The following is a 26,883-nucleotide window of genomic DNA, read 5'->3' as shown; positions in this document are numbered from 1 at the left end:
GCAGGAGGAGATCAACGTTGTGCTTCGGAGGTGCCCCGGATCCCCCGGTCCGATGACGCTCGCGCGCGCGCTTCAACTTAAGAAACTGCAAAATCGAGCTCTCCAAAAACCACCGCGTTCCCCCTCCCCCTAAAGCCCGGTCCCAATTCCAGGGTAGGAGGGGGGCGGGGGTGGGGGTGGTGAAAAGACGGGGGGGGGGGATATGACAGAAAGAAAAAAAAAGAGACAGAGAGAGAGAGAAAACAGGAAAAGTCAACTTTATTTCCAGATGAAGTTTTGCAGATGACAAGCTTGGCTGCCGAAGGCTGTCAAATGAATTTCGCACCGCAGTTGAGCGAAGCGGCTCCTCCTAAGCGCACTGGAGAGGGTTGGGCGCGAAGGGGCTCGCCGGGGAAACCGTGACACAGCCCAATATATATATATATATATATTTCTCCCAAATTAATATCCCAGACACGAGGTTGACAGAACAGTTCTAAAGACCGGTTCCGCCAAGCAGGATCTGACATGTGCCAAAAAGATCGTTGTGAACGAATTAGGTCTTCCAGAAACCCGCGGGCATCTCCGCGTCTCCACCGCTGCGCTCCGGAAGCCGGTGGCCAGGCAGCGCCCGGGTCCCCGGCCTTGGCGGCACCAGCAGCCGCCGAGGCTCCCGTGTCCACGTTCGGGTAGACCTGTGCTCCTTCCTCTCATTTTCGGGGCTCCCGCCGCTGTCCCCCAATCACGCCTCGCGCGCGCGCGCGCGCAACCGCTCCTCCCGTTCGCTCTTCGGGCCGCGCCGGCGGGTCCAACCCGCAATCCACCCGCATCTCCAACTAGGAGTCAATCCCTGTGTGCCATCCGCGCGTCCCCGCCGCCCGGATGCCCTGGATCTCTCCGCACTGCCGCGGACGCACGCACGCTCCCATCCCGCCCAGATACATTCCAGGCGCGGGGCTGAGCTCCACCCGGGGCCGGCCGACGGGCTAGGACCTCCTCGCCATCCATAAACTCCTCCTCGAGTTTCGTTTCCGCCAGCCATTGATAGAATGCGGATACCTGTTTGGGCGCTGGCGCCTGCGCCCGCTCGCGCGCGCGCGCGCTCTCTCTCCCTCTCGCTTCAAAAATTCGATCTTTGCTCCTCTGCACCAAGGTGCACAGACGCCCAACAGTGATGAAATGAAAAGAAAGCCAATTGCCGGACTGGAGGTGGGGGAGAGAGCGCGTCTCTGCGTGCGCCCGCCGCCGAGCTCGGAGTCTTTAATTGCTGCAGACAGGGCGCGCGGGGGGTTGGGCGGAGGTAGCCGCGTATAAATAGTGAGATCTCAACTAGAAAGGCATAAATAACGGCAGGAGGGACCTACCCTCACACGGACCGTCGTCTCCGCGCGGGGAGGCGTGCGGACCACAGCCCCGGCTCCCAGCCAGCCCCGCCGAGCCCCGCGGACCCCCCGCAGCCCAGGGCAGCCATGGAGGAGCTCACGGCTTTTGTATCCAAATCTTTTGACCAGAAAACCAAGGAGAGCGGCGGAGGCGGCGGGGGCGGCGGCGGCGGGAAGAAAGACTCGATCACGTACAGGGAAGTTTTGGAGAGCGGACTGGCGCGCTCCCGGGAGTTGGGGAGCTCGGAATCCAACCTCCAGGACATTACGGAGGGCAGCGGCCACTGTCCGGTGCATTTGTTTAAGGACCACGTGGACAACGACAAAGACAAGCTGAAAGAGTTCGGCACGGGGAGGGCTTCGGAAGGTAAGCTCGCCGGGCGCCCGCTCCGGGGCCCTGCCGGGGTCCGCGTCTCCTCGCCGCCGAGCCTGCCTGCCTGCCCGCTCCTCGCTCCGTGCGCGCGGAGGAGGCCCCGGGCGCCGCGGCTCGCTCTCAATGCGACCTCCAAACTCTGAATTCACAGCCACGGCTCGGATATAAAGGCCCCGGCGGTCCATCGCCAGTGTTTTTCGTAAGACAGAAAGGAAATAGGGAGACAAGCGCGGAGGCACGGCGGGAAGGAGGCAGGCCGGGGAGCCAGGTCATGCAGGGGCCCGAGCCGCGCGGCGCCCGCGGACTCTCTTCTCCAGGCGTTGCCATTAGGCGCTGGAGAGGGAACTTTCCCGGGGTGGGGTCGATGCAGGGGGGACGGGGGGAGATGTGCCTGAAACCAAAGTCAGCTGTACAGATGCCCGGTGCGCACTGCCTGCCTGCCAGTCTTCCTAACAGGCACCCCCACGCGCAGGGAGCAGAGATGCCCACGCGTCATGCGCTCATCTCCTGGGCCGGCTTCCCGAGCTAGAAACAGGGCAGCGCTGAGGACGCTCGGGCCGGTGGTCGGTGATGGAACGGCGCGGTCGCCACTTCCCCCTCTCTAACCTCTCCGCAGTTTTCACTTAGGGAAAACTTTTCCCCCTTGAACCTTGAGATTTGATCTTGGCTGAGCCGGCCTGTATATTAAAACCACTCCTGCTCCCGCAGGTGGCCAGGGTCTGGATGTGGCGTGAAGGGCCCCGGGGCGGCTCCTGTCCAGGCGCACGAGGCGGCCCTACCCCAGGCTGTCAGGGAGCAGCGGGCCTGCTGCGGGCAGTCGCGTCCTGGGCCTCCTTTCCTGTGCTATTTCAGAAATCGGCTCCGCCGGTCGCCCTGTTGTTGAGACCCGGGGAAAAGGCAGATTTAGGAGAGCTTTCCCAGCTGGGATGGGGTGGTCCCCGCCGGGGGAACCTCTTGTACAAACAAGGTCAACTGGCAGTGATAAATCAGAGGCATAAAATTGGCTACGTGTCTCCGGGAGCACCGTTGGAAACTGCCAGGAATGTCTATTTTTTAATTACTAAGACAGGCAATAGGGAGGTTTGCCATTTGGATCCACCGGTCCGGTTTCGCTCATCCGCAGTGTTGAGAGAGTTCAGGGTGATCTTCCCAAGAGGTGGTCCCCCCTCCCCTTCCAAAACGCACTTCGCCTGGTCCTTGGGATCCTACACTTTGGTGGCTCCGTTCTGGGGCATGGCCTTGAAGCCTGTGTGAATGACCCAGACATCCTTTTGAAACGTTGACCTTGTGGGATCGGAAAGCTGGTGGAAGGTTAGAAATAAGCCCCCAACTGGCCGGGCAGCCCAGGCCGGCCTGCCTCGCCTCGGGGTTGGTCTCCGCACCCGGCTCTGTAATCCATACAAAGACATTTTGCTTTGATGGAGACAAGGCTGCTGGTTGAGCACGACTCGGGGCAGACAGTTAATTTCAGAGGTTTTACAGTGCCTGGCGGCCCCCGTCCTGGGGCTCCCGACTAGCTACCCCAGTACTTCTTGGAGCCCAAGCCCCCTCCTCTTTTCCCAGGGGCAGCCAGGCCAGTGCAACGAGGGCCTTTGGGAAGAGAGCCAAGTGCAACTATGGAGAGCTTTTCCAAAGTGAGAGGAGAGTAAGACAGCGTTTAGTAGGAGAGACAGAGGGAAAGCAACAAGCCAGACCCATGTCCCCACCTGCACCGTTTCCCTTGGCTGGTTGTGCAGACCCCCCGGCCAGCATTTGGGAGCAAAAAACGGAGATCGGGACACCCGTGGGCTCACGGGGAAACCCGGCGGAGGTCCTGGGCTCTGAGCAGCGTGCCCGCTGAGCCGCCGAACAGGGGGCCTGCGGATTTTGTAAAGTCTGCTGCTGCTGTTTCCAAAGGACTCTGAAAGCCGGCTGCTCAGCTGGGATCCATCCCCAAGGTTCAGAGTTGAGAGGCCTAAAGGGGACACATCTGGGCTGCCTTCAGGAAGGGATTTACTGCAGGAAAGAAATGGGGTGCTCTTGGAAAGGCATGGTTTTCAGGAATACGAGGGGGAGTTACAAGGCAAGTTGGGATTAGGTGGCCAGCACCCAGGACCCTTGAGGGGAGATTCTCAGGCAGAGTCAGGACTGGGCATGTGGTGTCCAGCTCAGGGCCTGGCTGTGGTGGAGAGCCAGGGGCCAGCATCTCCTCTCTCCTCACAAAGGTCCCCCTCTGAAAGTTTCTGACTTTACTACTCAGGGCCCTTCTGTGGTTATTCGAGACAGTTTTAGAATTGGTGGAACCCCAGGCTCTTTGCACACACACTTTCGAAGGTCAGCCTCTTGTCCTTGACACAGAGAGGACATTTAATTTGGGCACCGAGGTAATTAAATTGCCCCTGCCCAGCTGCCCCAATGGGGAGAAAAGGTGAAGGGAAAAAGGCAGGGTCGGGGAGGTGCAGCTCCCCGCAGCCTTGAGTCTTGATTTGCAGGGGCCCCCTTTCGTTTTACATCCCTGGGCTTGGTGAGAAGCTGCTGTTTCCAAGACTTGAGGAGAGATTTCTGGGTCAGACTCTCCTAAATGCTGACTTGATTGCCTCATGCTCAGACCCCCGCCCCCACCCCTACCCCCAGCAAATACAGCAGCTCTCATAATTTTGGAAGTAGGAATGTGCCACCCATGGCGCCCTGGTGCAGCGTGCAAATACAAGTAAAAGAGAGAGAGAGAGCAGGAAGCCGAGGGGCTGTGCTCGCAGGCTCACCCCCAGGCCCCCTGACACGCAGGGAGACTGAGACCAGGGTAGGGGCCCCGCGCGCCCAGCTCCAGGGCGACCGGAGGGAGGCTCGGGCTAGGCTGGCGCTGCAGCAGGGGGCAGTGGCTCTCTGGCCGGCGCCGGCAGCGGGAAAAGAGAGAGACACCGGGAGAGTTAGGCTATGTTAATGCGGCGAGAGATACAAAGTGGAAAATTGAGCGAACAAGGCGCCGCCAGTTGTTACAAAATAGCGAATCTTCCCCTGGAATTGATTTTATCGACTTGACGCAGACTTTGCGTCAGGGCGCGTGGCTCACCCAGGCCCTTTCCAACGCACGCACACGCTTAGGTGTTCACCAGGTCACGCCAAAGAGTCCAGCGGGGCCCATCTTTCCGGGGCGCAGGGCGCACGGGGCCGGGGAGGCGGGAGCCAGGCGGAGGGACTCCGGGCCTCAGCGCTGTGCCCTCGGCCCGCCCCGCAGGTATCTATGAATGCAAGGAGAAGCGCGAGGACGTGAAGTCCGAGGACGAAGACGGGCAGACGAAGCTGAAGCAGAGGCGCAGCCGCACCAACTTCACGCTGGAGCAGCTGAACGAGCTGGAGAGGCTCTTCGACGAGACGCACTACCCGGACGCCTTCATGCGCGAGGAGCTCAGCCAGCGCCTGGGGCTCTCGGAGGCGCGCGTGCAGGTAGGACTGAGGGCCCGGCCTCAGGACCGTGTCCTGGGTGCAGGTAGGACGGAGCGCCCAGCCTCAGGACCGTGTCCTGGGGCGCATCCCCGGAGCGCACAGCCTCTCTGCCCTTCCAGGAGCTTGGGGAGACTGGGGTCGGGCTGGAACCAGGCCTTTCGGAGACGGTCCAGGCGCTGGTGCGCGCGTTTGGGGGGGGGGGGGTGCACAATTCCCTCGAAGGGCACGTGCCCCGGCTCACCAGCTGGTCTTTCACATCCAGGGTGTCTCGTCGGAAATGTGGATCACTCTTTCCCCTAATTTCCACCCCTTTGTCTCTCATCCGGTTGGGCTTCTCCTGCAGCGTACTGACTCCCTGGTGCTCCAGGGAACGGAGAGGTGGGGAGGGGGCCGGGGGTCTGGCACGCGGGGCATCTTGATGAGCTCGGCTGTTACCCACGCGGGGCCGGATTAGCCCCCGTGCGCCTGGCTCGCGGCGGGAGGGAGGAGGGGGGGACCAGGGCGCTTGAATTCCTGATGCCCCATCTGGCGAGCCACCGTCTGCGGCGCCCTGGGTGTGCGCAGCACGTGCGAGGAGGGCGCCTCCGTGAGCCGATCTGGGGCTCCCTAAATGTGAAGTTTATAAAATATATTAATTTATGGACGGGAGAGGGTGGCAGAGATCGGCTCCCTCCAGGTCGTGCGGACCCAGCCCCGCGGGAGGTCGGGCCTCCCATCGGTTTTCACACTTCTGGGCAGGACAGGAGGCCCAGGGAGAGAAGGGTCAGGCTGGCGAGGCCCTGGGGACTGGTTTTAAATAAACGGAATTAATATTGCCAGGCGGGGAGGCACAGGGGTCTGAAGGAAGGAGCCGGGTTATTATTGGTTGTGGGGTCCACAGCTTCTAACAACTTTGGCCCCCCACCAATGCGTTTTATTAGATAGCATTTTTTTTTTTTTTACAAAATCTGGACACGGAAGGAAGTGTATATATTTTTGCTCTCCCCCATCCTGTTCCATTTTTCCGTGTGGCCGCAGGAAGCGAGGGTGAGCTAGGACGAATGCAACTCTCCCCGGGTATTTTCCGATCTTTCCCAGCGGGCACCGGTTCCCAGCATCTTCCAGCTTGGCTGGTGGCGCCCGCAGGCGAGGTCGCTCGGGCCACCCGTTTGGGTGTCTGTGGTCGCTGCCCGGGGTGGGGGGAGAGACTGGCCACCCTTCTCTGGGAAGATGAATTGGACAGCCCCATATAAATTAATGAAAAGATTAAACTTTGGCTGGAGGGGACATCAACTTTTATGTCATCTCACAGTGTCTCCCTTCCCCGGGATCGGTAATATCTCTGAGGCCTTGATGTAGTGTTTCTATAAAAATAAATTACTTGTAATTGAATTCTACACTATTTCGCTCAGCAGTCTATTACCGGGCAGCACCTCAGCGGGGGCCCCAGCGAGGGGCGGAACATTGGTGCCCGGGTGGCCGCAGATGTTCAGAACACCCGAACCCCGAAAGGGGAGAAAGGGGACCCCCGAGCGGCTATCGGTCCTGCAGGTGAATTAAAATCTAACGATGGTAAATAAAAATACAAATAAACAGGAGATAAAGGCTGTGGTCTTGGCCACGGGGAGAAAGGACGGGGCGAAAAGCGAGGGGAGGGCAGACGGCCGCTTGTAAAAATCAATTAGTTGAAACGGATAGGTCGTGGGTGCAGGAGGCGCGGGGCCGAGGGAGAAATAGGAAAGGGGAGCGACGGGAGCTGTGTTTCCATTCTTTCTCGCCAGCCCAGCCCGGGCGTGGTGGTAATCCGTCTCGGTACAGACTGTGCCCGGTGTTGTTAGAAGATAGGGTTTCAATTTCGTGCGGAAATTTGCTCTAAATAAATTGAGGCTCCTTCGAAGCCCATCCTGATTAACCTGTTATTTTTAGTCTCTCGCTGGAAGCCCCCCGCGCCCGCGTCACCCAGCTGCCAGGGTTATAATCGAAAGTTATGAGACCACGGGTGAGGCGCGGGCTGTAATTTAATTACAACAAATATCTTCGGGTTTATGGCGCAGAGCTAAATTAAATGTCATTACTCACTGTCTGTAATGGAGATCAAAAGGAAATCCGATTACGGTATTTGTGAGAGGGAGCTCGACCTGCTCCGTAATGAACAAATGTTGTCTAAACCAGTGTCCCCAGCTTTACTTACCATGCTCAGGAGTAATTGGAATTGATCGGGCTTCACCCCAAGACTGATTTATTATCGCTTAACGTGCCGGCTAATTGATCACTTTTATTTCTCATAATGTTTTTGTGCGTGTGTTCCCCCCCCCCCCCCTTCCGCCCTTGAAGGGGCAGGGAGCTTGACTTTCTCGATTTAAAATAGGATTGTGTGTTTTTTTCGAAAAAAAATGCCCTTGGCAAGGGGTGTGTGTGTGATATGTTGAATGGGCTCCGGCGCATCTGACTCGCCTCTCCCTAGGAAAATGGGGTGTGGGACCCCAAGGAGAGAGAGGTGCCCAGGACGCTCAGAAAGGTCCAGGCCACCGGAGTTGGGGCTTCAGACATGGGAGTGGGAGGAAAGCGATCTTAGCATTTGGAAAAAGGGTAGAGATTTGTGAATTTCAACGTGTAGGTGTGTGGGGGGGTCCTTTTCGGAATTACTTTTCAGCAGAACGCATAAAAGTTTTAATGCCTCCCTGCAGCCCGGCGGGATGAGCTTTGGAACATTCTGGAAAGACTCCGCGCAGGGTGTGTGTGGGTGGGGGGGGGGGATGGCTCAGCCCTCCATGGAAAACTGTTTATTGAGAGTCGAGGATGGAAAGGTTCAGGTTTCTGAGACTCTCAGGTGCTTCCAAAGTCCGGGATTTGCCGAGGTGTCCCTGCTCAGGGTGGGCGCATTGGCGTAGCGGGCGCAGGCACCCAGTGCGTGGGGCAGAGTGGACAATAGGAAAGATCCCTTTGTGCCAAGCATCCGGCGTGGTCAGTGGCCGCCATCGCGGCCATAGGGTCAGTGAGCGTGGGAGCGAGTTAGAAAACAAATTAAATGACTGGGAACTTTAGGAGTGGGGGGCCGGGGGTGCTCCAGGTTTGTCTGCCGGGCACCCATGGGCCCCAAGTTGCAGGACCAGGGGTGTCCTTCAGAACAGGGGAGGTGTGATGTGGGGAGCTCAGGAAGGGGGCTGTTGGGAGGGGAAGGGGATACCTTTGCACCCCAATCTTGACAACAGGCCTCTGAACCCAGCAGGGCTCTAGGCCAGGGTCCCATGGCCCTTTCTTGCCCAAGTTCTTGAGCAGGCACCCCCAAAATTAGACATCTTTAGAGAGGCCTGGAGTATCCAGGGCAAAGCGTTTTGCCAGGGGAGGGGGTGGTGGTGGCTTCGCCGGGTCCTCACGGATCCAAGACATTCCCAACTGACTCTGTAACATTAACTGGGACCAGCCAGGTCTCCCAGGAGGAAGCAGAAGACGGGGAACTTTCTGGACTCAGGGTGCTCTCGGCCTGATTGGGGGAGGAGGGCCCCGAGGCTAAACTATTTATCTACCTGTGTGTGGCCCTTCCTTGGAAGCTAAAGCCCCAAAATGTGAGATGGGGTGCTCCCAGGGGGCGATGCCCAAGTAGACAGATGGCAAATTCTCCAGCCCATCCGCCTTCCCAGCTTCGGTTTCTTGGATTTTTAACATCTACGTGTCCGCGTTCCTGTCTCCCTTAGTGGGTGGCGAGGTCCCAGAGTGAGCTTGACCAGCTCCAGCCCTGGGTAGCCAGTTAGGCTTGTGGGAAGGGCAGGGGGTTAGGTGAGGGTAGAGAAAGCTTTCGGGTTCGGGACCTCTGGGCCCGCGCCCTAGACTCCTGAGGCCTGAGCGCCCCTTCTAGCGCCGTGGTGATGGTTGGGGGAGCGACGCCCTCGGTTTCCAAGCCGGGCCTGGCTCACCGAGCTGTGTGTGTCTGTCTGTCTGTCTGCTCCGTCCCAGGTCTGGTTCCAGAACCGGAGAGCCAAGTGCCGCAAACAAGAGAACCAGATGCACAAAGGTAGGTGCGGGGGTGGCGCGCGGAGGCGCGAAGGTGCCCCGAGGACCCGCGCGGCGTTCACCGCTCTGGTCTGTCTTACAGGCGTTATCCTGGGCACCGCCAGCCACCTGGACGCCTGCAGGGTGGCGCCCTACGTGAACATGGGCGCCCTACGGATGCCTTTCCAACAGGTAGCCGTGTTTTCTTTCCCCTGAACCTCTTTCTCTGTGTTTTTTGCGCGCCCGGGGGGGCCCTGCGCCTCCGGCTCTCTCTGGCTCCCCACCCCTCACCCCGCCCCCGCGGAAGAATGGAGGCGGCTACTACAAGAGAGCATTTATAGACCCTTTGGCACGCATTAAAATCACGCTGTAAAACTCCAAGACTCACCTTGGGGAGGGCCAGGTCATAAACCCAAACGCAGTGTTACAAAAATCGGAGGGGAAGAAAAATCCCACCTACTCCGGAGCCACCCACATGCTCACTGCCTGGAGCCTGGGGGAGGGGGGCGGTGCCCACACCCAAACCCTCACCCTTTCACGTGCTGAGAGCCTGGGCTGGAGGTGTCTGAGCCCCTCCCGGGCCTGGCTTCGCTCCACACCTCGGGGTTGGGGGGCCTTTTGCTCAGCTCGGTGTGTGCAGAGCGCATGGTGTCCCGCATGGACACCGGGAGGGGACGGGGTTGAAAGACAGGCCTGGAGTACAAGTGTCCAAAGGTCCACGCCCAGTTCAGGACCAGCGCCCCTTAGGTGGCGGAGGCGCCCAGTCTCTAGCGCCTACTTGCGCCCTACCTCGCTTCAGCGCAAGACCCCTTGGCACACCTGTTGGGGCCCCCACATGCGGGGTGAGAGTGTGTGCGCTGGAGGAACAGGGGTGCCCTGGGCAGAGCGTAGGCTTGGCCACCACGCACAGCGGTTTTGCCCCAAAGGGCAGGCCCAGGGTTATATTTGGACCCCTGTTTGCTCAGGGACAGAGGCCCTATGGATCTGGCCTGGGCCTTGGCTGGTCAGCGAGGCCCTTTGTTGGGGGAGGTGTAGCTAGACACCTGGGAGAGGGATGGGGGACAAGCTGCTGGTCCTCAGACTTTAGGTGCCCAAGACCTTAAGGGCGTCCAGGGTCCCTGGTGCTGGGGGAAGGGGGGTGATGCACACCCATTGGGTTAAGCTCCCCCTTGCCTGGGCTTCTCACAGCTCAACTCCTCTCTCCAGGACAGGGCGGCCCCTCAGTCTCAGAGGAGCAGTTGCCCCGACATGGGGTCAGCCATGAGGCCCTGGTGAAATTAGCCATAGGCGCCCCAGGATTTGGCTGTGCACCCCACGAATTTAGGAGGTCTCTGGGAAGGGTTGTGGGGGAGTCCGCAGCAAAACTCTGGACCCTGAGACTTGGACACATGCAGGGTCTAATAGAGAACTTGGGGTTCTGGTTTGGAGGGGCTCCCAGCTGTAGGCACCCCAAAGCTGGAAAGGACTTGAGGGTGGGCATTGCCCAGGGGTGTGGTGGGCATGGAGATCTGGTGAATTCCCCAGCTTTGGTTCTGGCCAGTGACCCCATCGGGAGAGGGTGACCAGAGGACAGCCCGGAGGAGTGGGTGGTGGTCCCCGGGGTGGGGCAGGGGGGATGGTTCCATGGGAGAGAAGCTGCTCTTGGGGTCCATGGGGCAGGAAAGCCCCCTCCTTGCGTCCTAAGGGTGCCGGATTTCCTCCCCCCCCCCCCTCCCACAGGTCCAGGCCCAGCTCCAGCTGGAAGGCGTGGCGCACGCACACCCGCACCTGCACCCGCACCTGGCCGCTCACGCGCCCTACCTGATGTTCCCGCCGCCACCCTTCGGGCTGCCCATCGCTTCCCTGGCAGAGTCTGCGTCCGCCGCCGCCGTCGTGGCCGCAGCCGCCAAAAGTAATAGTAAAAACTCCAGCATCGCCGACCTGCGGCTGAAGGCGCGTAAACACGCCGAAGCCTTGGGGCTCTGACCCGCCGCGCGCCCCGGCGCCTGCCCCAGCCCCGCACCCCGCCCGCGCTGCGTCCTGCACTCGACCCCTCCGCGCCCCCCTCGGCCACACGGACGCCCGGGAGCCAGGGCTCCGGACCTGGCGCAGCAGCCTCCTCGCCTGGCGCAGCAGCCAGGGGGCCCACGTTTGGCCTGGAGAAGGGGGCTCCCGGGAACGCACGACCCCGCCAGACCCTCGCAGAAACTGTGCAGGAGAGAGATCAGGTGACGATGACGGCACCCAGCCCAGCCCTGGACCGCGCGTAATCTGCGCGTCCTGGGACCCGGGGCCACGTGGAGCCCTGCGCACCGCTTCTCTTCTGCCGCGCCTCTACCCCGTGCATGCGGTCTCCTCCACACCTTTCGAAGATCCTAGAGCCTATGACACAAAAGTCTGGGGCTGGTCTCTGCTGAAGATGCCGATTCTTGGTCTCCAACGGTCCTATTCTCGGCCACGAACTAGCCTCTATCCCGGGAGCCGCGGGACCCGTGTGGATTTTAGCGCGGACCGAGACATCCGAGGCAGGGGCCCTGCTCTCCGCCCCCCAGCCCTGCCCCCAAAGGCAGCAATAACACAAAGCATCCGGTGGCCTCGCCAGGATGGGCGCGAGGAGGACCTGAGTCTCCCAAGTGGTGACCGCGCTGGGGACCTGAATTGCGAGCCAGGCTTTTTCCTGTTCAGGTTGGGTCCACCCCCAGCGCCGAGTTTAGGATTCCTTGTGCCATACAAGAGGCCACCGTGTAACTTTTCCAGTCTCTGATTCCCTAACGGACATTCTTTGCAGTTTCACCGAATTCAGACACGCCAGGGACTCGCCAAAGGACCCAGGGGCGCAGGCGCGCGCGCGCTCGCTGGCGCGGGGTTGTAACGCCTACGACCCAGGGCACTATTAACTCTAGTAAATGCAATTAAATGCAGTGAAGTGCAATATTGTAAATACGATAGATTTTAAAAGAAAAATAGCCGTGCGCTCTGGACCGGTCAGCTTCGGACTTGCGAGGGCGCTGTCTCCCTGCATGCTGTGGGCCTGGCCCCTGGGGAGGGGGGTGCGACCCTCTGCCCACAAAGACAGGGGGGCTCAGGGGGCTCTGGCTGCGGTGCAAATAGGGCGTGTGGCATGTGTCGGGGCAGGATGGGGTGCCAGGAGGTGACCTTTGGTGGCTGAGCTGTTTCTGGGCCGGGCAGGGCCGGGAGAGTCCTCCAGGCAGTGAGTTCTAAGGTGATGTTTTGTAGAAATAGGAAGATTTTCAGCTTTTTGACCCCACCTCCTGCTTTTTTTTCTCTCCCTCTCCTTTGGTTTTCCGAGTCACCAAAGAGCAGCTGACATGGGGAGGGACAGTGGCTTGACATGGTGTCACCAAAGGCCCAGGGTCTGCAGTCGGGCACCTGAGTTTGGAGCGATGTGTGGGTGTCTGAGGGGCGGGAGGCGCTGCTGGGCTTCTCTGGGTCCCTGCCTTGTCCCCCGGGCCGGCCAGACACAAACGCTTTGCCCACCCCTCTGTTTTCCCCCAACGGGCGGTCCAGCCAGCCGGCGTCAGCCGGAGCCCCATTGATCACCGTTTCCAAAAGGGGTTTTGCTCATTCGAACATTCACCGGTGGCAGTTTCCTTTCCTCACCTCTGACGTGGGTACATTTCCCCAGGAAAAAAAATAAAATTCTCCTTCCCTACCGCAAAGGGAACGCTTTCTACCTTGGCGCTAAAACGTAGACACACTTGAACGGGTCTTGTTCGTATCATCTGAAAGTCTTTAGACAAATCAAAAGGCCCCTTCAGCTTTTTTTTTTTTTTTCTTTCTGGTTGAAATTTCAGTAAAAGCTCTAAAATGACAGAGAGAGCGAGAGAGAGAGAGCAGGGTCGGGTTTTTAAATCACTCGCAACTTTCTCCCCCAGACGTTAATGGCATTATCGAGTTCGGCCGGATTGGGCAGTTTTACTTCTAAACAGCTGTGAATGACAAAAGTAGGACCTGTGTAGACGCTGGGATTTTGCTTCCAATGGGCAAAAAAAAAAAAAAAAAGGCATTTCGACTCCTTTACAAGTAGCTGCATTTATCCTAAAATTTAACACCCGGCTGAAGTTGGAGGGAAATGTGTGTATGCCTAATTTTTTTTCTCCCCAAAAGGTTTATGATACTTTTTTTTTTTATCTAGACACGGCCGTCTGTCACCACTCCCTCCCCAAAAGAAAACTCTCTCGCCGTGAGCATGAACCCAAGAGGCCTAGTTTGAGCAGAAACTCAAGTTTTGAGACAGAGCTGCCTGCTGTCAGCTGGAGGCCGGTGGGCCCAAGGCCTGCCGGATGGGGGCACCGGGTGGGGGGGTCACCAAATCCTTGCTTATTTGGTTTTATTGAACGTGGAACATGAGCCAGGTGTAGCTGCAGCCCCCAAACAGAGCTAGCCCAGGGCACGCTGTGAGAGAGAGGCAGGGCTGTGGAGCCCCCCTCATTTTACTTCTGTTCCTGGAGCCAAGCCCGAGGGACGTGGCCCCCGGTGCCTCCCAGAGGTTCCAGACGGACGTGAGTGAGAGTCTCGCCTGTGATGTCCCTTCTGACCACCTGAGTTCTCTTATTCACGCCCTGGGAGCAGGGTGCTGGGCGCTGGGGGCCTTGAATGCAATGTTGTGTCTGGGCGTTGGTTCCCCAGGTAGGCCCCCTGCAGCTCGGGGACCGTGGTCACCTTCCCATCACAGGCCTGGGAGTGGCCCAGGGTCCTGGACGCTGTCAGAAATAACATTGGCTATCCTGCTAAGGAACGGGACCCTTTCCAAACCCATGCGTGTTCTTTGCAAGTGGCATTTTGGCGAGCGTGTGTCACCTAGAGTGGGCCGGCGGTGGGGGGACCCACGTGACGGACTCACTGGCCGGGCCTCGGCTGCTTTCACGGGATGGCTTGAGCCCTGACATGCCTGGTTTTCCTTTTCTGAAATGTTGGCCGAGGGGCGCATTTAGGATAGGAGTCATCCGCGTAGCCACACACTCATTCCGTCTCTTTCTCAGTCCAATTGGCCTTTTTTTTTCTTTCCCCTGGCGTCTGTCTCGTGGTTGTCAAACAGCTGTCATCTTCCATTGGGGAAGGTTTTGGAAAATATCGGAAAATAAACTGGATACACGTCAGGAGGCGTGTGGCTCCTGCGTATTTGGACAAACCCGGCCACTCGGAATTGCTAAGATTTAGAAGACAAGGCCTTCCTGGGGGGGGACAGGGGTGTCCTACGATGGTGGTTTTGGTTTTTAATATGTTTTTATTGATTTGAGAGAGAGAGGAAAGGAGAGGGAGAGAGATAAAAAACATCGATCGCCTGCCTCCTGCATGTACCCCACCAGGAACCAAGCCCGTGACCCGGGCATGGGCCCTGACCGGGAATCGAACCGGCCACCCCTGGGTGCACCCAGCGGAAGATGCTCAGCCAACTGAGCCGCACCGGCCAGGCTGATGGTTGGTTTTGATAGGACTTTCGTCCGTGTGGCTGAGTTTTAGGCCTTGACTTGCTTGTGTCCTGAGCCACCACCCCGGAGAGTGTGGACATCCGGGTGCTCCTTGCATTTTTGGGGTCCATGTCTGAGCTCACAGTTACCCTCACCCCCAATTAAGATCCCAGCCTGTTTACTGTCACCTTTCCTAAGGTGACCCCCGGACCCCTTTCCCTCTGTTTTAATTTTTTTTCTCCCCACTTGCAACCCTGGGAGATGCCGGGGTGACCACCACGGCAAACCTTTTTTGAGGAACTTTTGTCCTGTTCTCCGAACGTGGGCGGCTGGGGGCCGGAGAGGGTTTCTCCTCGGACACGTTGGCCATTTGGAAAAAAAATAAATAAATAAAATAAAACAAAACCACACACACGAAAACAAAAACAAGAACTGGTGCCTAATTTATTAAGCAAGTAGCTTAGGATGATGGTGGTGGCTGATTTTTTTTTTTTTTTTTTTTGCGTGTGTGTGTGTGAGTTTTGTTTTTTTTTTCAATAGACGCGAGAACTCGATGCAGTTTATAAATGTTTTATTGAGATTGGATATTTAACGAGAAACCAGTCGAGGAATGTAGAGAGTGTCCGGTTTCAAAGCGCAAGAGAGGCACTAATTTATTGAGAAGGGAGAGTTTCCTAACCTCCAGCCTCGCCACCCTGTGTCCCGTCCCGGGGAGGGGAGGCTCCCCGCTTCTTAGAGTGGCTGGATGTGGGCGTGTTATTTATTATTATTATTATTTTTTTGGTCGAAAGTCCCTAAATATGTGCTATTTTAATGATGTTGAGTGTAAATTTGACACTGTTTTGCATTTATTTTTATATTTGTTAAGGCCTGTTGCTTTTCCAACACCCCCCCCTCCCCGCTCCGCCCCCCACCCCGGATTTACGAGCAGCCAGTATGATTTACGATTCGGCGGCCGTGTTTGGGGCCGCGCGTACAAGGTGTGTCTGGGCCTACAGAGGTGTTCAGGGATCTCTCACACGGACAGAAAAAAACACCTCCTTCCCCCAAACCCACGGTCTTAACATTCGCATCCGTCGGCTGTCGTGGGGGAAAAAGACGCCGGACGTGTTCCTGGCCTTGCCGGCCGGCTTGGTTCTTGTTACAAAGTGTATTTTGTCAAGCCGTATAGTATGAATGTACACCCTTGTAAAACGGAGATATAAATAAACTTATAAATATTTGTATTCAAGTGTTAAAAAAAATATATTCTCGCCTCTCCCCCCCCCCTCCCCGGGGGGAGAGCCGATTGGAAAAGTTGGGATTCGGTCCCCGATGAAAGTAACGTGTTGTGTCGCGGGGCCCACGGCCCATCGGGCGTGTTTCTCGTGGGCGCCTGGCATCCCCGCCCCGGCGTCAGAACCGTCCCCTTTAACCGAAGTGTCCCTTTCGGCGTCGTACCCCTCTGGGTCCACGTTCCCCCGAAAGCTGGGCACGGGAAGACAGACACCCCCGTTTCCAATAAAGTCCGAGTTCTGGAGGGGGGAGCGTTTGTAAGAAAAAAGCCCAAACGCTTTGGTTTTACGTTTTTATTTTTATTTTTATTTTCATTTTGTTTTCTTTTCTCTTGCCTCTCTTTTCTTTTTTTTTTTCTGCACGGTATGAATTTCTTTTTTTTTTCTGGACGGTATGAATTCTTCACCACGATGCTTGAGTCGTTTTGGAAAAAAAAAAACCACAAAAAACACACGCACACAAAACAAAAAAGAATAAATGGGGGGAAAAAAATAATCAGCTTTTGAAAACGAGAATGTCTGTGGCATATGCTTTTTATCTCTCTGAAAAGGGAAGTTAATGACCTAGGTGAGCAGGGCGGACGGCGTCCCGGCCTCGATCAAATCCACATGTGGGCGGGAGAGGGGCAGGGGGGCCGTGGGACCGAGGAAGCCACCGGACAGGGAGGCCGTCACTGCCGTGGGCGGCTGGGGGCCTCTTCCCCCCGGAGGGTGGCCCCAGGACAGGTGGCATTTGCAGGAGGGGAGACGCCACCCCCACTTCATTCCAAAACCTCCTCGGCCGGTTCTGAGGGTCCCAGCTGAGATTTCTTTCCTTTCCTGACTCCACGCCACAAAACGGGGCCACGAGACGGAGGAAACAGGTATTTGTCGGGTGGCTGATGGGGGGCCAGGGTCGCTGGACAAGCAGGACGTCTTCCCGGGTCTGCGTTGCCCAGGAGCGGCCCCGGCCTGCAGCCTCGGACGGGCTTCTCGTGGCCGCCGCTGGCCCGGGAGTCCCGTCGTTTTCAGGCTTCCTTCGTGGCCTGGACGAAAATGTAACCAGTATCATCATTTTCGGGTCAAAGTAACCGTAAATGTTTACTTTTACCCAGCGAGTGGTCCAATTGTTTAACAATGTTTCAGGCCGCTTTTCCCTTGGCTACTTTGTTGCCAACTTGTAGCTAATCCCTTTCATGCAAGACCCGGTCTGCACAGTCGAACCCAACAAGTAAGTCTCTCACCGTGAATTTCTTACTGTCTTTTTTTTTTTTTTTTTAATGGGTCAGGCTGCAGACTTTTCTGGGACCAGAACACGGTTTTTGGTGTTCTTCTAAGACGATTTTAGCTCGCACACCCGGACGGACACACCTAAGGGGAGAGCAGAGCTGGGATTTACAGATAACCGCCTCTCGCGGCCAGCTCCCAAATCCCTAAATTGAACACGGATGCACATTCGTCTCCCGCGTCCAGGCTTCGGCTGGGGATGTCTGCCTTTTGCATCCAGTAACGGGATGCGTAGGGATTGAAGGGGAGACACAGAGAAAGCAAACCGCAGACTGCCGGCCGGTGCTCAGCTCCGCACGCACGCTTGAGCTCCCCGAGCCGCGGCTCGAAGGGGGGGCGGGCGCCGGGCGGACGGTACAGAAACTGGACTTGTTTTCAATTTCACAGGCGTTTCCATATTCAGGACGAGACAGAGCCGGGGAAAGTCACGTTGGTCGTCCGTCCACCGAGCTGAAGCCATGCTCTTGCTTTCCAAGTCTACAAATTCTAAAAAAAATAAAAATAAAAATGACAGATTAATAGGATAAAGACAGGAACTGACTGTCTATTGCCGAATAGTATTAGTTTGCACACTAACGTACGGGGTTTTTGTTTCTTGTGTTTTTTTTTTTAAATTTCCTTTCAGTTGATTAAAAATATGAGTCTTCCCCTCTTAGTATTTTTGCACAGGTCATTTACCTAAAATCGTGGAGGATTAGCTTAAAATTCTAACGTGTCCCAGCATCCCTGAGTTTTGGGATAAAATCCGCGGTTTGTTTTGCAGACTCCTTGGGACGGGGCACACACACGATAAAGACACATTGTAACGTCTCCTCTGTTAGCACCTTTTCTCTGAGATACAAATGTTACCGTGTCTGGGGGGACAGAAGCCAGGTGGAGGGATCCGCCTCTGTCCCTCTTATAAAACGAAAACTTCATCTCGATCCTCCCCCTAAGATGAAAACACCTGTGACTACGTCGGCCTCCCCGTTTAACTAGCCACGGCGTGCTCGCGATATTGAATTAAAAATGCACCACGACCCCGGGTTGACGATAGCGACCAGGACGCCAGAAATCAACTCAATACCTTCAGGATAAATGTGGGCACTGAGCAGACCCAGGGAGACAGGTAATGAGCCTTCCGTCCCAGGGAGGGAGCAAGTTTCTGAGTCCCATTGAGATACAGAAGCCCTGTGACCTGTGGGGATGGGGCCTCCGGGCCCAGAACAGGGGCTCATGATCGCCCCATAGTTTTAGGGTCGGGATGTATCACTGAAAAGAGGAGCTTATTTTTTTTATAGGGACTGTCTATGGAGGTCAAAAAGCTTCCACCTGCAAGAGCAGGAGCGACACTCGATTCAACAGACTCTGATTCCTTCACGAACGAGCGCGTTTTCCCCAGACGGGCGGATGGAAGACACAGAAACGCCGTGTTTTACTTTATCCCAACAGCTATTAGTGGCGCGTGTATCCTACCTACCGATTCTTCGATGCAAACATGCTCCAATGAGCTACACAATCCCTCCGTCAAGATAATACGCTCAGGCATAAAAAGGGGTTAACGACTATTGGGGGGGGGAGGGAAATACAATATCATGTGCAAACACACACAGGGAGAGAAAGCAGGAAAATTTAACCCGTTCCAATTACGCCGCGTGTTCGGGAAGTTAAATGGGGTATGACCACATGCTCGGGTGGATTTATTTGACTAGTAAACTCGGTAGATGGAAATTCCTACGGACGGGCCCGGACCACACCGTTTACCTGCAGAGTTTCCGCTTGCCCAGGTGGTCTCCCGAGCAGGTATCGGGGTCCGACGCCCGGGACCACACGTACCGATGAAAACGTGTGAACCAAATAAAAATGGGCAGCCGGCCGGACGCGTTGAGTGCTCTGAGGAATTCTCGGGATCGCGTCACCACGGGGTCCCTGGTCACCGTAACTATTTACATAAAGAACTTTCTCTTGCCCTGTTAACTGTGACTTTCTGCTTTCTCCCTCTGTGTGTGTGTAATTGTAAATTTTAAGTGCGCGTGTGTGCGTTTGGCTCAAATATTCCACGTAATTCCTCCTTCATTCCACGTAATTTATCTTCATCTTCACCGAATGTCCAGCTCCCACCCTCCCGCCCGCCCAACGATAACAAATGTGTCTCTGGGTCCCTCCGGCCCTCACAGCCCCGGGCCTGCCGCCCTCACGACCTCCCTGCCGGGCACCGCACGATTTCAGCCGTTTCTCGCCCGCCCAGCGGGTGAGAAATTAATGGAATTTTCCTCGCACGGCGAAAAAATTCCAAAGTCCCTGAGCGTGCAACGGGTGGGACGGGCTGGGGCTTCCTTCTCGATGCGTTTCAGCAGATGTCCACCGATCGTGGGGCTCATTCCCTCGGGAAGCGGGGGGCGGGTGCAGTGGGTGTCCCCCCCCAAAGGAGCACAAAGGAAGAATCTGACATCGGGATTTGGAAGAATTCTAGTGACGGGAGATTTCCGTGCCTGGGAGGAGGCCGCCCTCGGCCCTCGCTGCTGGGAGATCCCAAGGACCGGGCGTCACTGGCCTCCTTCCCTCCCTCGCCTGCGGGTGACCCGATCCCCGGCACATCCACGTGGGATCACAAGGTGCATCTTTAATTTTCGGCAGCCTGTCTGGTCAGCATCGGGGCTTTGCAAATAACCATCTAAATGATCGTTGGTGCCGAGAGGCTGTGGATGGCCGGGCTTTCCCAGCCGCTCCTGACAACCCGTCGTCGGGCTGAATGTTAAAACAAGGGGCCACGGAGACAGCTGAGGCTTAGGTCTTATCACACCATCGGGGATAAGACAGTTTCCGTCGGAGAGGAGACGTTACCTTGGCCCAGCACCGGCGTCGATTGCGTTCCACACGCCTTCTCTTTGGGCACAGATACTGGGAAAGGCATCTGAAAGGAGGGCAAGGCTGTGCCCGGAGCTGGCCTAGCAGACCCGGCCAGGCCTGCTTTGCTCGGGGACAGTGCGTGTGGGGTTCCCAGGGCGGCCACAGCAAATGCACAAAAAGCTCACCAGCTTAAAACAACAGAAATTCATCTCCTCTCTATCCTGGAGACCAGACGTCTGAGATCCAGGGGTCCCAGGGCCGTGCTTCCTCCGGAGGCTCCAGGGAGGGTCCTTCCTGCCTCTTCCAGCTCCTGGGGCTCCAGGCGTCCCCGGGCTGGTGGCCGCCTCCCTCCCGTCTCTGCCTCCGTCTCCAAGTGGCTTCTCCTCTGTGTCTGTGTCTCTTCCAAGGACCCTGCCCTTGGACGTCAGGCCCCCCTGACCCAGGACGATCGCATCTCAGAGCCTTCACTTCATCCCACCTGCAGAGACCTTGTTTCCATATGGGGTCAGGAGCCAAATATATATATATAAATACATATATATTTTTTTTTTAATATTTTTTTAAAATTGTATATATTTTAAAAATTTATATATATATATAAATACTTTCTAAAAATTGATTTTAGAGAGAGAGATGGAAACATCAATAAGAGAAAATCATGGATCGGCTGCCTCCTGCACGCCCCCTACTGGGGATCGAGCCCAGAAACACCGGGCATGTGCCCTGACCGGGAATCGAACCCGTGACCTCTTGGTTCATAGGCCGACCCTCAAGCACTGAGCCACACCTGCCGGGCAGGACCTGAATATTTTTGAGGGCTGTTATCCAGGTTCTCACAGCTGCCTCCTTTCTTGGGGTCCCCCTCCCGGGGGGTGTGTGTATTTAATGCTGGGCCTTGGAGGTTGTAGCTACTCCTCGGGGGCCGCTTCCTTCTGATAGCCCCGGGTTGAGTGGCAGGGAGAGTAAACGAGGGCCTTGGTGACAAGTCGCTTATTTATTCCTGAGATTTTATTTATCTCCTGGGTGAGGCTGGGGGGTAAACTTGAACTGGGCTAGGACACCGGCTAGGAGTCCGCTCTGCTGACCAAGGAGAAGACAGACAGGACCCCGGACGGTCCCCGGGAGACTCACGACCTCTCGGCTTACAACACAAACGCTCATTTCTGCTTCGTAGAGATTTCAGGAAAAGCCATCGAAGGGCGACCTATGCCCCCAAATGCATGTATTTCCTCGGAGCACAATTTTCAAACCACGAAGCTGAATGTCTCTCTCGGGGCAGGGAGGGCAGGGCTCTTTTTGTGTGTGTGTGTGGGGGGCTCCTGAGCACAGATTCCAAATGCAGGACCACGGCGGGGCCGGCGGAGGGGGGGCACACATATCAGATGTTTTTATTTTATTTTATATTTAATTTTATATTTTATTTAATTTTATATTTAATTTTATATTTAATTTAATTTTATATTTAATTTAATTTTATATTTTATTTACTTTTATATTTACTTTTATATTTAATTTAATTGTATATTTAATTTTATATTTTATTTAATTTTATATTTATTTAATTTTATATTTAATAATTTTATATTTTATTTAATTTTATGTTTTACTTTATGTTATTATTTTATTTTATTTTCCCATTATATATTTTATTTTATTTTTATAATTTTTAAAAAATTTATCTTTATTGTCGAAAGTATTACAGGTGCCCCCCTTTTCCCCTGCCATCGACCCCCCTTGAGCCTGGCTCCCACCCCGTCCCCAGGCCTTCACCACACGACTGTCTGTCCAAAGATGTTTATTTCCAGGGTCCAATCGGACCCCGAGAGGGACACGAGGCTGCCGGGAGGCTGGGCCTGACCCCTGACTCCAGGGCCCTTGTGCTAAAGCCTTCGTGACGCTTTGCTGATGGAGTGAGTCCGTCTGGGTGGGCAGCGAAGCCCCATCTGTCCTCGGACGTCACCCCGCAGCTTTCTGGCGTATCCTGTTTCCGAATATGGGCTGAGAAACGTGAGAGGCGTTTTCTGTCTGGATATCTGAGTGGTTATGGAGAACCGGGTGCTAATGGGCGCTAATGACCTCATTAATTCGGCTGTCGGGCCGAGAGGCCTCCACCGTCTTAAAAAAAAAAAAAAAATGTCTTTATGATTTCAGAGAGAGGAAGGGAGAGGGAAAGAGAGACAGAAACATCGATGTGAATTGAAAAATAAAATAAAAATAAATAAATAGAAGCAAAAAAAAATGTTTTTCGACTACAGTTGGCATTTAATATTAGTCTGTATCAGGTTCAGGTGCACAGCTTAGTGGTTAGACAGTCATATGCTTTACAAAGCGATATTTCCAGCACCTGCCTGGCCCCATCCATAGTTATTATAATATTATTGACTATTTACATCCCCGTGACTATTTTTAAAATTTTAATTTTTATTGAACTTACTGGGGCAACATTGGTTCATAGAATTACATAGGTTTTAGGGATACGATTCTATAATCCATCACCTGTATATAGCATTGCGTGTTCACCACCCCAAGTCAAGTCTCCTTCCATCACCATGTGTCCCCCCTTTCCCGTCTTCGATCCCCCCCAAACCCCCCCTTTCCCTCTGATAATCACCACGCTGTGGTCTGTCTATGAGTTTTTTTCTCAGTCCCTTTGCATTTTTCACCAAACCCCCAACGGCCCCCCCCCCCCGACAGCTGTTAGTCCGTCCTCTGTATCTATGAGCCTGTTTCTATTTTGTTTGTTTATTTATGTTGTTTATTAGAGTCCACATATTAGTGAGATCATACGGTGCTTGTCTTTCTCTAATTGGCTTATTTCGCTGAGCATAACGCTCTCCAGGCCCATTCTTGCTGTCGGGAAGGGTAAGAGATTTTTTTTTTTTTTTTATGGAAATAACCCAAGTGCCCATCAACAGCTGAGTGGATTAAAAAAGCTCTGGTACATCAATATGATGGAATATTACTTGGCCATGAATTTTTTTTGGAAACCGTCTCGAGTTTATTTTTTGTGTCTTTATTGCACCATAATTCACATACCCTAAAATTCATCTTTTTTTTTTTCCCCAGAACAAGCCTCTCACATGCCTCCCCCCCCACACACCAGGGATCAAGGTGGCGACCTGGGCTTGTGTCCTAACCAGGAATCAAACCAGCGACCTTAAAATTCATCTTTTTTAAGTGCACGATGCCATGGTTTTTAGTACATTCACCCTTCTGGGCAGCCAACAGGACTATTAAATTCCATTATATTTTTGTCACTCTAAAAAGAAACGTATACCCATTAAGCAGTCATTCCCAAAGCCCCTCACTCCACTAGTATACTTTCAATCTCTATGGATTTTTTTTTAAATTCTACAAATGTATTATAAATAGAATTGGACAAAATGAAGCTTTTGGGGGGGCTTCTTTCACATAGTAAAATGTTTTCAAGCTTCATGTGCATTGTAGCACGTTTACCAGAACGTCACCCTTTTTCATGGCCAAGTAATATTCCATCGTATGGCCAGGCCACAGCCTGTTTAACCATTCACCAGCCCATGGACATTTCTTCTTTTTTTATTTACTTTTATTTTATTTTTTAATCCTCTGTGAGAGAGACACACCGGTTGGTCGCCTCCTGCACCTGCAACCAGGTATGTGCCCTCGACTGGGAATCGAACCCGCTACCCTTTAGTGCTCAGGTCGACCCTCTAACCACTGAGCAACACCAGCCAGGAAATATTTAAAATATTTTTTAAAAATCAGGAATACGGAATGTAAGGAAAGGAAGGCGGGGGGTGTCCGAAGAGATTTGCTAAGCGACGCTGCGTGCATTACACGAAGACCATCGTGGGCCTCGGGATCGGTCCTGGGATTGAATTCGCAACGACGGCCCTTTGCGGAATCTGGGCGCACGCGTTGGCCCGACAAGCCGCACCTGTGACTTGTGTGTTTGTGGCCACGAGACGGTCCCCCCGTAAAATGCTTTCTTTCCCGGGAGCTGCTGAAAGACAGCTGGGGTTGGGGTGGAGGGATGGAGGGGACACAGGGGATGCAGACGGGGGGGGGGGGGGGAGAGAACAAATAGATTCATAACAACTCTGGGAACACAGGGACCCTGACTCTCCCGGTCCCACAGGCCCACCTGTCCCATCATTTCCCTGCTTCCCTCCAGGCCCTGAACATAACTCTGCGCAGTGACAAGAAAGTTCCCGCAACGTTGCCTGTTTCCCGAGCAGCCGACAACCGGGAGGCAGGACCTGCTAATTTATAGGAAGGCCGGAGGCTGCCAAGAGGACACGGACGTCCCGAGCGGGCCAAGGTCAACACCAGTCCTTCAACGAGGAGGGAGGCCCAGAAGGTCCTTCTCAAAAGGTCGCTTAACGGCACCGCAAAATCCGGCAAAGTGCGTGTGGCCACCAGGCTCCGTGGGAGCGGGAGGGCGGTGTAGACACGGGAAAGATTCATTAGCGTTTTTTTTTCCGAGCAGAAAAGTGCAAATTTATGATGAGGCTGGGCGGGTACATTCCGGCCCTGCCCGGTGTGGCTGGGTGCTTAGAGCCAAAGGGTCTTGGGTTCGATTCCTGGCCAAGGGCATGTACCTGGGTTGCAGGTTCGATTCACCTGAGGATATTTATTTTCTCCATTGATTTTTTTTTAGAGACTGGAAGGGACGGAGAGAGAGGAAGAGAGAAACATGGGTGTGAGAGCGACATTTCAATGGGGTGCCTCCGGCATGGGCCTTATTTGGAAACAGGGCCTTTGCAGATGGGGCGACGTGAAGGCCCTCAGATGAGGTCATCCTGGGTCAGGGGGGCCCGACGTCCAAGGGCAGGGTCCTCGTAAGAGACAGAAGCGGAGTCACAGACACAGAGGAGACGGAGGCAGAGACGGGAGGGAGGCGGCCACCAGCCCGGGACGCCTGGAGCCCCAGGAGCTGGAAGAGGCTGGAAAGACCCTCCCTGGGGCCTCTGGAGGGAGCTCAGCCCTGGGACCCCTGGATCTCACATGCCTGGAGTTTTCTGGGCCCCTTCCTCCAAATAGACCCCTGTTCGTGCATTTTTGTTGCAGATCTGCTGCTGGGAGGGGGGCCGTTAAGATGACAAAGGCATATTTTACTAGGTGGTGTGTGTCCCCCCGTCGCCAGGTACAGAGGCCTGAGTGGCGGGAAGCTGTTCTCTCTCCCGTCCCCGAGTCCCGGACACGACAGCCCTGCACAGAGGCGGCCCGGCCGGTGTCCCGGCCTGTTCCGCAGACTCCGAGCTCATGGAAGCATCGTACATCTGTTTCTTTTTACACTCCCAGTAGCGGCTCTGACTGAGCTCTCCGCAGGCAGAACTGCCCTTCTCAGGATAAGCGACGGGTCGTCAGAGACGCCCACGAGCAGCGGGCCGAGGCTCCGTAACTTCCCCGGGGGGCCTGGTGCAAAAAAACAAACACCTGAGGCCCCACCTTGCAAAATGATTCAGTTTCAGGGCCACCGTGGAGGCTTCCTGAGCACCCGGATTGCAAACGCTTTTAAAATCTCCCGTCTTTAAGGGCGTTGAACTGGGTGAGACTGAAATTTCTCTTGGGCCTTAATTTCATTTTTTTTTTTTTTTAATTCTTATGGAACCTGCAACCCAGGATATTTTTTCTCTCTGGTTTTCAGAGCGAGTCGAAGGGAGAGAGAGAGAGAAACATGGATGTGAGAGAGACACATCCACTGGTCGCCTCCTGCACGCACCCCGACCAGGCCAGGGAGCCAACCTGCAACCCAGGTGCGTGCCCTTGACCGGGAATCGAACCCGTGACGCTTCTGTGGGTGGGCAGATGCTCTGAGCCGCACCCAGCAGGGCCCAGGCCGCTCAGTCCTTCAACCTGAGTGGGTTTCTCTCTCTCCTGAGAGCCTTACAACCAGGGATTAACCTTCCCTCTCTGTCTGTTGACCTTCCCATCAGGAAAAAAATAAAAATAAAAATAAAGAGACAGAACAGGGCAGATGGAAGCCAATTCCTTTCGGAAGAAGGAAAGGGGGGCTTGTGCCAAGCATGGGCTCAGCTCCCAGTGCCCACCTTCCCCAGGTGCAGAGAAACGGAGGTGGGGAGGGTAGTGGCCTTGGGGACCCCCTCCTGCCCTCGCTTCCAAGGGGGTTCCTCCTTTCCCGGCCCGGCCTTTGCCCGCTCTTGATTGCACCGTGAACCCAAGTGCAAACCTGATATTAAAAAAATCTCGGGCTCTAATGCCAGGGAAAACACCCATCCCTCCTGCCTTCAGAGACACAGAGAAAAAAAAAAAATTCATAAGCGTCCCCATGCCTTTCTAATAAAAATTCATTAAATATTGGTTATAAGGGATGAAACAGGGGCGGAGAGCAAAGAGGACAATTAGAGGACTTGCTTTGAAGTTTTTTCCCCTCTAAATATAAAGCAAACATGGGCTCTGCCTGGAGAGGCCCCCCCCGGTCCCCCCAATCCCTCCAGGACAAAGCACAACGGGGTCCCCCTTCTTATAAGCAGGTAATGAGAATCCAGCGCCCGCCTGGAAGCCGTCCCACGTTGGTTTTATTTTTTTAAATATATTTTTTTTATTGATTTCAGAGAGAGGAAGGGAGAGGGAGAGAGAAACGTCGATGACGGGAGAGTCACTGACCGGCTGCCTCCTGCACGGCCCCCGACTGGGGATCGAGCGGCAAGCCCGGCCTGTGCCCCGAGTGGGAATCGAACCCCGATGTCACCGTTCATAGGTCGACGCTCAACCCCAGAGCCACACCGGTGGCTCCCAAGTGGTTTTTGTCTTCCTCTCCCTACTCCGTTCCTGCAGGTGGGAGCTAAAGGTCGAACGGGCACAAAAGTCCAGTTTTCTGCCCTGGCCAGGGGGCTCGGTGGGCTGGAAAGTGGACCCGCACACGGAAAGATCGTGGGTTCGGTTCCCGCTCAGGGCCCGTCCTTACGCTGCGGGTTTGATTTCTGGTCTGGGAGCATGCAGGAGGCAACAGACCCCTGTTTCTCTCTCTCTAA

General features: G+C 55.1%; 1 protein-coding gene across 1 annotated transcript; it reads left to right on the top strand.

The window, feature by feature from the left end:
* Positions 1–276: 276 nt before the first annotated feature.
* On the top strand, positions 277–11,216 carry LOC308551266 (short stature homeobox protein). Its single transcript, XM_081125718.1, has 5 exons — positions 277–1,728; positions 4,949–5,157; positions 9,091–9,148; positions 9,230–9,318; positions 10,846–11,216. The coding sequence occupies exons 1-5, from the start codon at positions 1,449–1,451 to the stop codon at positions 11,089–11,091; spliced, it is 882 nt and encodes a 293-aa protein (XP_080981844.1). The 5' UTR covers positions 277–1,448; the 3' UTR covers positions 11,092–11,216.
* The last annotated feature ends 15,667 nt before the right edge of the window (positions 11,217–26,883 follow it).

The sequence above is a fragment of the Miniopterus schreibersii genome (genome assembly GCF_964146895.1).
Source record: "Miniopterus schreibersii genome assembly, chromosome: X".
Lineage (NCBI taxonomy): Eukaryota > Metazoa > Chordata > Mammalia > Chiroptera > Miniopteridae > Miniopterus > Miniopterus schreibersii.
Note: the sequence above shows the minus strand (reverse complement) of the source record. Positions and strands in the feature narration are given on the sequence as shown.